This window comes from Triticum urartu, chromosome 7A, assembly GCF_056163025.1.
Source record: "Triticum urartu cultivar PI428250 chromosome 7A, HENAU_Tu73, whole genome shotgun sequence".
In the NCBI taxonomy this organism is placed as follows: Eukaryota; Viridiplantae; Streptophyta; class Magnoliopsida; order Poales; family Poaceae; genus Triticum; species Triticum urartu.
The window spans coordinates 150644601-150655686 of NC_141879.1; the positions used below are offsets into that span (position 1 = coordinate 150644601).

General features: G+C 41.4%; 1 protein-coding gene and 1 pseudogene across 10 annotated transcripts; one reads left to right on the top strand and one right to left on the bottom strand.

Annotated features, from left to right (window-relative positions):
• The first annotated feature begins 952 nt into the window (after positions 1–952).
• Positions 953–2838, top strand: LOC147958684 (protein TIC 55, chloroplastic-like; annotated as a pseudogene). The gene is made up of 2 exons (XR_015610870.1): positions 953–1169; positions 1242–2838. The product of XR_015610870.1 is annotated as a protein TIC 55, chloroplastic-like (transcript).
• A 2446-nt stretch (positions 2839–5284) lies between these two features.
• On the bottom strand, positions 5285–9597 carry LOC125519177 (uncharacterized). Of its 9 annotated transcripts, none has more exons than XR_015610386.1 (7): positions 9170–9596; positions 9010–9093; positions 7507–8011; positions 7031–7140; positions 6776–6942; positions 6602–6660; positions 5285–5580 (listed from the first exon to the last, which is right to left on the bottom strand). XR_015610386.1 is itself a non-coding variant. In XM_048684053.2 (6 exons), exons 2-6 carry the CDS (start codon positions 8189–8191, stop codon positions 5514–5516), a joined length of 483 nt encoding a protein of 160 aa, XP_048540010.1. In that variant the 5' UTR covers positions 8192–9093; positions 9170–9597; the 3' UTR covers positions 5285–5513. The 9 variants fall into 9 exon arrangements, 3 of the variants coding, with proteins under 3 accessions (XP_048540010.1, XP_048540011.1, XP_087390866.1); XR_015610385.1 differs by lacking the exon at positions 7507–8011 and adding an exon at positions 5941–6006 and having other exon boundaries at positions 6842–6942; positions 7072–7140; positions 8938–9093; positions 9170–9595; XR_007288205.2 differs by having other exon boundaries at positions 7507–7764; positions 9170–9191.
• Between the last annotated feature and the right edge of the window lie 1489 nt (positions 9598–11086).

The following is an 11086-nucleotide window of genomic DNA, read 5'->3' on the forward strand; positions in this document are numbered from 1 at the left end:
CACTTACTCAAAGATTCGGCCTAACATTTTCCATAAGGATTATGTATGTTATACCAACTCTCAGTAATCTCTACTACTAATGTCTTAGTTGGTAGTCTCGCCTCACTCCACCTCATCCCACCACTCCTATCTTTCGCCCACCTTTGACATCATCACATCACAGCATGGGCTAGCCCATTAACGTGTATGTGAACACAATCCTCCCATCGCCTGCCCTCCTCGCGATAATCCCGGCGTCCTCGCGCTGCCATCCTCTTCTCTCTGATCTCCTCTACCAGCATGCCTTCCTTGCGATCCTCCCGACGTGTCCTCGCGTCGCCGTCCTCTTCTCCCCAAACTCCTCTACCAGGGGGACTCCTCGATGACCCAGGCAGAGCGAACATTGTACGCAGGTTTTTTGGCTTTCACCGGTTCGTTCTCTACCCCTCCTCCATGACTCCCTCGCCATCGATTTTTTTCGACGTCTAAATGCAATCCCTTCGTGGGAAAGTATGGTGTGAAGGAGAGAGACCGCGATGGCGAAGGTGAGGTGGGCGTCATCCCGTTTTAAAGGAGAGGGCTCCAGCGAGAAATGTCTCACTACGGCGAAAACCGAGCGGAAGGGGAGGGTCCGACAGGAAAACATAAGTGTGTGTCATGGGGTGGAGTTTTTATGTTGCTACACTAGATCGCGAGAACCTGACGTCGACCTTAAGGTTGGTGTATGAGATAGAAATAAGCTTCAATATCAATAATTTGTCTGATTCATTTATATACAGTATAGCCCGTAGCAACGCACGGGCGTTTTACTAGTTTCTTCTAGTAGCTGAGTGTGTGGGCGTTGTATTTCTGACTAATATCACACGCAGGTTGTTGTGCTTATTTTGCATCGCCCCATCTCTTCTCCCCTTCCTCACACATGTAGACAGTGTTTTTCCCCGTCCCTCTGGTCAAGGCGGTGGTCACGATGGAGGTGGTGTCTTTGAATACGGTGCTTCACCGGTGCGTCAGATTTGCTTCCTTTGATCTCTCGGAGCTTCGAGCAGATCGGCTGGCTTGGGGCTTCGCTCCATCGGGCCCGCTCAGCGGCTACGGAGATCTCAGAAGGGCAGCTCGTCGATGGCAAGCTGGAGTGCCTCTACCATGGCTGGCAGTTCGACGGCCAGGGCAAGTGCGTCAAGCTCCCACAGGTTCGAATCAAGTTCATTCTTGGGTCAGTGCAAACGCATGAGAAAACTCACGTTTGATCGATGTGCATGCAGCTGCCTGAGGGCGCCAAGATCCTGCGGAACGCGTGCGCGCGCACTATGAGGTGCGGGACTCGCAGGGGGTGGTGTGGGTGTGGATGTCACCGGCGAGCCCGCCGGACACGAAGAAGCTGTCGTGCTTCGAGCCATACACGCGAGCGGGGTTCACGGACCTGTCCACGGTGCACGAGCTCCCCTACGACCACTCCATCCTGCTGGAGAACCTCATGGACCCGGCGCACGTGCCCATCTCGCACGACCGCACCGACTGGACAACCAAGTGGGAGGACGCGCAGCCGCTGGCCTTCGAGGTCGCCGAGCGCACCGCCCGGGGCTTCGCCGGCCACTGGTGGCGCGAGCGCGCGCCGCACCTCCGCAACCTGCTCCGCTTCGAGGCGCCCTGCGTGCTCACCAACACGCTCAAGTTCGTGGACAAGGACGGCAGGGAGCAGTGCTTCTCGGCGCAGTTCCTGTGCCGGCCGGCGGGGCAGGGGAAGTCGATGCTGCTCGTCCGGTTCGGGTCCACGACGAGGTCGCCGCTGCTGAGGGTGCTGCCGAGCTGGTACTTCCACCAGAACGCGTGCAAGGTGTTCGGGGAGGACATGGGTTCCTGTCGTCACAGAACGAGATGCTACTCCGGGAGAAGGTGCCCACCAAGGAGCTCTACCTCAACCTCCGCTCCTCGGACACCTGGGTGGCCGAGTATCGGCGGTGGATGGACAGGGCCATCCACGGCATGCCCTACTACTTCGGCCACAGCACCATGTCGCCGCCGCCCGTGCCGGCTGTCGTGGAGCAGGCGCCGGCGGGGGCCGCCGCTGGAATCTCCGCGTCGTTCCCGGCCGAGGGCGGCTTCGGCACGCAGCACGCGCCCAACCCGACCAGCAGGTACTTCCGGCACGTCGTGCACTGCAAGGGGTGCAGGGACAGTGTCTTTATTTTGATAACAAACCGTGTTTCGTCGCACAAGCTTACCAGCTGAGTTGGCCACAACCTTCGAGATGGAGGGCCTCTTGCGTGACTCAGTGGCACATAAGAAAAGGCCCAACAGTGGAACAACGTGGCCCAATATAGGTGAGGCGTGCCGGCCGTCGTGGAGCAGGCGCCGGCAGGGGCCGCCGCTGAGATCTCCGCGTCGTTCCCGGCCAAGGGCGGCTTCGGCACGCAACACGCGCCCAACCCGACCAGCAGGTACTTCCGGCACGTCGTGCACTGCAAGGGGTGCACGGACAGTGTCTTTATTTTGATAACAAACCGTGTTTCGTCGCACAAGCTTACCAGCTCAGTTGGCCACAACCTTCGAGATGGAGGGCCTCTTGCGTGACTCAGTGGCACATAAGAAAAGGCCCAACAGTGGAACAATGTGGCCCAATATAGGTGAGGTGTGTGCGTTGCGAAAGATCGAGCGTGGGTTGAAATTAGTACCGCCTTGTGTATATGTTTAAAATTCAAACTGAAAGCGTAAATTCACAGAAAGAAGCGTATTGTGACGGTAAACCCACGGAGTCAATCCGTGCTTTATTATTAGGAAAGATAGCAAAAGAGCCCGTGCGTTGCAACGGGAAAAGAAAATAACGCACGGCCCTAACCCAATAACCATGACTAAGACCCCAATAGATATTGCCGAGGCGTCTCTCTCGGCATTAGATGAGAATCTGCTTTATTTTCATGCAATATTTTGCCGAGACGCACATGCAAGGTTATCGACGGTTTCTTCTGTCTCCAATTTGGCTTTGATGGGGTGTTCATTGTAATCCGGGTCGGTGTCGATACCAAAGAAAGATGGATCATGCGCTATTCATTAAGGTTGCACCCTAAATAGCATTTTAAAAATGTTTAACAGGTAAAATAACATCAGATTCATATTCTACATATTTTTCTAATCAAATTTAATATATAACATGTTAAAATTGGAGTTAGGGTTTAAAAGATGTATTTTGATAAAGTATTATTTGTTCTAGATGGAATGCGGGTTAATTATAGAAAAAAGGCAAAAACGATGCGTTTTCTGGGAGTGCGGGTTATTTATCAGAAAAAGAAGGGGTTTTTTTATAAAACAGTAAAAAAGGGTTCGTTTTCTCACTTAACTGATATAGCGAGTTAATTACCTGAAAACAAAGGGGGTCTTCTGTAAAAAAATGCTGCTGGTGAACAGGCAGAAGCAATGCATATTTTATTAATATAGTAAACATGCCCGTGCGTTCCAACGAGAGAAAAAAAATCATAATTTCGAATGGCAATGATCACATCTTACTACATCATCGATATACACTATCACTCTCATTTTTGTGAAAACATGAACAATTTTTAAAAATCATGAATATTTTCTTAAACTCATGAGCATATTTGAAATTGTGAACTTTTTAAAATTCACAAACATTTTGTAAAATCAAGAACGCTTTCTGAATTCATGAACATATTATATGCAAACATTTTGTTTAATCTGCGAACATTTCTAGAATCGGCTAACATTTTTTTGGGATTTGATAAAATAATTTTCTAAATTAGTGAACATTTTTGAATCCGCGTATATTTGTGAATCAAAACCCATATATTTGAATTTATGAACAGTTTTATTTTATGCTATTTTCTAATACATGAATATTTTTTGAATTGATGAAATTTTGTGAAATTTTAAAACATTTTTAAATACATGAACTTTTTTAGAAAAACTCATTAGTATGTTTATTTTCCGGACATTTATTAGAAAATTTGCTAATATTTTGAAAAATCACAAACAATTTCTAAAGCCGCAAACATTTATGATTTATTAAATATTATTTTAAAATTCACGGTTCCAAATTTTGGAAACCTTTTTAAATTCACAAATTATTTCAAGTAGACAAAAAGCAATGACAGAAAATAAAAATAAAAAATAAAAAATTGATCACCCATATATAGGTCGGCCCAGGCAAGGTGTGTCTTTTTCTGTGCGCTGGGCGTAGTATTAGATATTCTGAAATGGGCCGGCCCAGTCCGAATTTTTCTGTGTGCAACGTTTTCTATAACTTATAGGTGGCATTGGTGGGTATTTTTTTCCAACTTCGGGGGCAATTTTAATGACGTACGGGCAGAAGCACTCTATGCTTTTATTATTAGGGGAGATATATATACTAGCAAAAAAGCCCGTGCGTTGCAACGGGAGAGAAAATAACACACGCTATTAACTCAATAACCATGACTCAAGACCCTAATAGGTGCACGTCCTTTATTTTCATATGGCATCATATTTGTGTTGCCGACGGTAGCCTCAATGCCAACATAACAGAAATACGTTTGAATGAGGTTAGACCTAACGCGTCTCTCTCTCGCGCGCGCGCACACACTCGTTCGGAATAAAATGAGAAATATGTTGTTTTTCCACGCGAGGTTTTTCAAAGATGTGCATGTGTTGTTATCGATGTTTTATTTCCTCTCAATCTGGTTGTGGGTATTTATTTGGTTTTAGTGGGTATTTATTTCCAATTCTAATCATTGCTGGTACGAAAAAAAACCAGACCGTGCACTATAGATTAAGTTTACATCAAAATAATATTGTACAAATATTTAACAGCTAAAAATAACATCATATTTAGATTCTATATATTTTTCTAATCAAATTTCATATATAACATATCACAATCGGAGTTACGGTTTAAAAGTTATGATTAATTTTATTTTAGATAAATTGTGGATTAATTAACTGAAAAATCAGGGGGTTTTATGTTAAAAAAGGATTTAGCTGACTTAAATATGAACGGCAGGTTGATTAACTGAAACATCAGGGGGTTTTCTGAGAAAATTCAAAAAAAATCGGTTGTGACTTAAACATGTACTGTTGGTTAATTTACAGATAACAGAGTTTTTTTGTTTGCAAAAAGCGCGTGACAGACACCCATACATTGCTACGGGGCATATCTAATACACTTTCCGTTCCAAATTACTCGTCGCGCATAAATGAATGTATCTAACAAGTAATTCAGAACGGAGGGAGTAGTTGTTCAATACCAATTGTGTCTAATGTATGCGTTCCGAATTCTCGTGTATTTCTTCTTCTCTCACCATATCACACTCGTGCATTTCCAGCTTTGAGATACTAATAAAAATATTATTTGAGTTTAACATGTCACTTGTGTCTTATGTCTCCATTACAATGAAAATATCGATATAAGCTGGTTACATGCTTATTCACATAAGATGGGTACATGCAAGTTTAGTTTTCGATGATAAACACCTCTGCCTTTTTCCATTCATTCCTTTAGAGTAACTGCCCTACAACACCCCCTTCCATCTGCAAAGTGTCCCTTCCTACCCTTGGCCAACAAGATACAAGGTAGGTGCCATCTTTTTTGCCACCACGAGTAACGAACCCAACCTGAAAATTTAAAAAAATGAGGAGAAAGTGATAGTATTTTGTAAAGAATATATATGGTGAAATCAGAATCTTGTGCAACAATTTATCAGGCACACATATATATCAGTACTTTCTATAAGTGAGGTGGTGATGCTAAAGATTGTTAAAAATCTATTATTCCGAAATAAAGAGTAAGCTATTAGGAAGTAAAAAATAATGATGCAAAACATCCAACTTGACATGATAGTAGTCAAACATCTCTTAAATCATCAAATTAACAGGAAATGGGAGGGATCTTTTCGAGTGCCACAATGTACGATGTAGAAATCATTTGGTAACGGTTTGTCAAACCACAAACAAAAGGAACAATAATGTATTCACCGTAATGATAAGCAGCATATCCTAGCAATCTTGTTTTTGTGAAACCAGCGTTACCATTGATGCAACCTACAATTAAAGAACAGTGTAGCAGTCTTATCTCCAGCCGCAGAAGAGCTAGCATCAAAGCTACAAAGGCCTACAACTTTCAATGATTTCATCACAGACTGAGAAAAGTAGTAAAGAATGTTTACATATGTTGTCGCATTGTCATTCTGAAGTATTTCATTGAACAAAATAGTACAATACCAAAGAACAAAAACAAATATTGGCCCAACAACAACAAATAGACATTGCCTTGACCACCCTGTACAAATAATTTGGCAACTCATTTTAGGATACAGGACCCAGAATAAAAGGAAAAAAATATCTCAATTTAGTTGCACTATAATTAGGTAAGGGAATTAGTTTGGTGGAGTGGTAATTGTGGAAACAAAATGAAATTGTTCAGTATCAGATACTGCCAATTACATCTCTATCACTAAACTGGCTGGAGATCGCTAATTAATCGACGATAAGAGTTTGCCAACTGTTAATGTGTGCATAAACATGGCACAACACAGAAGAATCTAATAAATCGCAGCAAAACAATAACAACAATCACCAGCTTAAAAAATACAATATGCGACAAATATCTCAAGTGTTTCTGAATGTGTTTCACTACCTCCATGTGTACCAGCTGTCTCTGTAGAAGGAAGCACACTCCTTGTGAACAAGTTGTCTCTGTAGAAAGAAGTACTTCAAATTAAATAGATCCCACCAAAAGAAACATGGACCTACAGAAAAATGAATATTTTCTTGACAACCAGACTTAAACTGAAAGCATCCATCAACATACCTACAACTTAACTAAACCTTAACCGAGAAACATCATCCAACAGGAACAAAATTCCTACAACTTAACTAAACTGAAAGCATCCATCATCATCATGATGAACCGAAACATCATCATCATTGCAGTATACTTGCCACACACCCATATAATCATCCATGTATCTTTTGAATCTACAAAGAAAATAATAAAATGAAGTGTTAATAGACAATGCACTAACATGATGCAAGTAGTGATAGAGGTAGGACATTAGTCACATACAAAGGTTGAAGACCATGAAATCTTTGTTTTTTCTGCATTACCGAGAGTATTGCAGTTTTTGCGACTCCATACCAAATCTTCAATTTTCACAGTGCCATATCGACATGATGCTAGCAAAAAGAAAGCAAAAAGGCATGATTATTGACAACTGTTCAGAAGCAATGCATTGAGAAATTTAAATGGCATTACAGCTATGAATTATCTAGATCGCTTATAAGTATGGCATTAAAAAATATTAGTTCCTATGATATAGTAACTTTTTGTTAGTTACTTCATGCTAATGCATGTATACTAACAGTAAAAACTGGAGCAATCAGACCAACACCAAAATCCAGATATATAAAGGCAAGCATCAGCCATCCTACACTTGCAGACCGTCATATCCATTGAAACGAGTGCTCCAAAATATATTATATGAAGCCAAGACCCAGCCATGCATCACATGAGAATCATTCAATTGGATAGAAGAACAGTACCCGTAACTAAAGCAGAATAACAATCAAATTCTTAGGCCAGTTTAGCAGGTGTTGAGAATCCCTTTGTCGGCGTCTTGTGCCACAGGTTGCACTTAGCCGTCAATGACATCCAACAGGTACCAGCCACTGCATATCGGCTTAGCCTCCTCAGCCTATCATCGATTACGCGCTCTCGCCCACATCTTGGTAGCAAACGATGACCAGTCTGCCTTTAAAACATATCTACAGTTTTCTCTTTATTATGAAGTATACTACTTCCTGCCGAGACCGTAGTGTAAGACATGATGAATATGCTGATGAAAAATATTATGAAGTGAAACACACAGCATCAGCAAAAGCATAGCTTGTACGACAAAGCAGCAGAGGCTTATGACCCACTGTGTACAGACACTACCCTGGTCAGCCCCACTTTGCAAGGCATCATGCTAATGACGACATGGATTACCATCGGACAAACCTAAGTGTGGGATCAATCTAAGGGGATCAAGTCTGCTGCACCTGCGATCTGCAATGCGATTTTGCATGAAGTTAGTGTCTTTGGGTGGTCGGCTGGAAACATGCCGGTGGTGGCAGCGAATAAGACCCATGGTGAGATTGGCTTAATTTGAGGATATGACCAGGGTATTGAATGCCGTTCAAGAGCCCAGGTGCGCTCCGTCAAGAAAAGAAAAAGAGACCAGTTCATATGTCAAAATATAGATGCTCCCTTTGCTGAAATTTAAGTAAAACACATTGCATAAAATAGCTACCGAATTGATGAGACAAAAATAATAGAAGCTTCATTGCAGGCTTACAGGTGGTTTCAATTAATTACTAAAAGAAACAAATCTTCATGCTTTTCAGGAGATAAAACAATTGCATCTTATAACATGGTTTCAGTGGATTAATAAGCACCTTTGCAAGAACAAAGAGAACTATCAGTAGGACAGTGAGGGTAATTATTAAGCACATCCCTATCTTTATGTTCTAATGATGCTGGTATTTTTGCAGTGCATCTACCCAGAAACAGATTTTGATTGCTTTTCAAAAATATGGTATCCCTAGCTGATCAAACCAAACAGTAATCAAATATTCCTGGAGAAAACTCCATCTCTTATAATTAAAGTAATTTATTTTGAAGAAAAAGAATAGAGCCTCGTAGCAGTTTACCACATAGAGTGCATTGACCAGCACCATGAGTAAGTAGCTAGTGAGGGGTGAGGATCGGAACTTGTTAGGAAAAAGGTAAATTGTGCATATGGGCAAACTCACATAATAGTAGATTTAGTATGATATTTTCTTTGTGGAGGTATGATATGGAGACGCCTAGGTCCAGCTGCTAACTACAGAACATAGCCCTTTTATTCTGCTTTCTTAGCAATTGAAACACAACACCGATCCAACATCAAAATATGTACAGGAGGGCAAAATAGATGGATGTTTGTGACCTACCATGTCCAGGCCCTGTCCTACTTTCTAGGTCATCGCGCTGGCCGTTAGATGGATCACGGCGGACAAACTCACCTGAAGCCAGAGGAGGAGGAGGAAGCTCCATGGCTACTTCGTCCCGAGCAGCAGGAAGGCTGTCCACAGTACCTCCCTCCACGTCTACAGGGGAAGAGAAGAGCAGAGGTTAGAGAAAGGGAGAGGGAGAGGGCGAATCCAGGGGAGGGGATGCACTCACCGGACGAGAGGAGGGCAACTTGGCCACCGGCGCCGGAGTAGATGCCCGAAACCCTAGCCATGGGAGGAGGGTCGCCGGTGAGCTTTACTGGCCGCGAGCGCCGGATCTAGTCGTATGAGAGGGCGCCACGAGTGCGAGGGGGCCTCGAGCGGTGCTTCGTGGTGGTGGGGATTCGCCGGACGTCGTTTGGATCAGCCGCCGCAGGTAGCGCAGCGAGGAGCCGCATGGAGAGAGAGATGAGATGTGAGGGGGATGGTTGGCTGGGGGATGCAGGCGGATCTGGCACACGCCGGCGCTGCAAGGTGGGAGAAGGTGAGGGGGAGGGCCGGCGGCGAGGTGGGCCGGTGCCAAGCGAGGCGGAGCCGTGGGGGCGATGCAAGCGCCGGCGTGCGGGTGGGGGGATGCGGTGAACCTTTTTTTCCCAGAGGAACAGTTATTTCACTTAGATCGTGACTGCGGGTTAATTGTGCAAAATAACAGGGACTTTTTAGCAAAATGGCTAATGACGTACGACCAGAAGCGATAGCCACTTTATTAGTAGGTAAAGATATATATATTTATTTCAAAAATTATGTTAATTATTTTTTTTAAAGTTCACCATGAATTAAAAAAATGTAAATGTAAGGTGAAAAAGTTGTTCGTATAATTTGTAAAAAATTATTTATGCATTCAAAAAATTGCTCATCACATTTAAAAAAATGCTCGCTTTTAATAATGATTTTATAGCACTGTAAAAAAAGTTCAAAATATAATTTGTTTATAAAAATTAAAAAATATTCATACAATTAAAAAAACATGGCATTAATTTTTTTTCACTTCTAAAAAATAAAGCAATTTAGTAAAAAATACGAAAATTTAAACAATTTTTCCATAATTTATATAATATATTTATACCATTCAAACAATTGTTCATGATATTAAAAAAATGTTCACACGTCTAAAAACAGGAACAAAAAACTGAAAGCGCGAACATATTTCAAAATTACTAACAAAGGTTCAAGACGTGAACAGGTTTTTGAATTCCCCACAACATTTTTCGAATTTGGGGTCAAATTTTGAAAAACATGACCATTTTGATGATGTGAACAAATTTGGAAATTCCCTTTTCTTTTGAATTGGTGAACAAAAGCTAATAAATATAAACATTTTTTGAATTGTCCGAACATTTTTTAATTTGCGAACAAAAGTTAAAAACAGGAGCATTTCTTGAATTTATGAAGAAATTTTGAAATCCAGAACATTTTCTGAGAATGTGATATTTTTTTATTGGTGAACAAAAATTTAAAATAGAAAAAATTCTTGAAAATTCAGAACAAAATTTTGAAAGGGAAAACAATTTTGAATAATTCAAACAATTTTGTAAATGCTATTTTTGTCAGTATACGTGAACAAAAAAAATAATAATGAAGGCATTTTTCTATAGCTCCGAATTTTTTTGTAAAACACGAACTTTTTGGTATAACATGAACAATGTTTGAAACTTCGAACAATTTTCGAAACACGAACATTTTTTCAAACACGCAAACATTGAGTAATTTTTTAAGATGTCTAAAACGCAAATTTTGAGTAATTTTTTGAACATACGATTTTTTTCACAAACGCAAACAAATTTTGGATTTCCAAAACATTTTTTTTAAAAGAACAGTGTTTTAAAGCATAGATTTTTTTGAATGTTGAGAAGAAATTTTGAAACGGAGAACAAATTTTGAAGCGCGAACAATTTTTTAAAGCACGAACATTTTTTGAATCTTGAGAAGAAATTTTGAAATGGAGAACAGTTTTGAAAAATCCCGAACAAATTTGGAAGCGTGAATTCTTTTTGAATACGTGAACAAAAAGTTGAAATCTGGTACTTTTTCTGAATTTCGAAAGTTTTGAACTTTTTTGTTTATTTAACAAGAAAAATTTTTGAATTTT

What these genes read in the sequence shown, in the direction of transcription:
- LOC125519177 (XM_087534740.1), bottom strand. Translation starts at nt 9,230, where the DNA reads ATGGCTAGGGTTTCGGGCATCTACTCCGGCGCCGGTGGCCAAGTTGCC. An exon ending in CAAAAACTGCAATACTCTCG is followed by an intron (nt 6,943 to 7,071) that starts GTAATGCAGAAA and finishes TTTTCTTTGTAG; the next exon opens with ATTCAAAAGATACATGGATG. An exon ending in TGATGGATGCTTTCAGTTTA is followed by an intron (nt 6,661 to 6,841) that starts GTTAAGTTGTAG and finishes TTCTTTCTACAG; the next exon opens with AGACAACTTGTTCACAAGGA.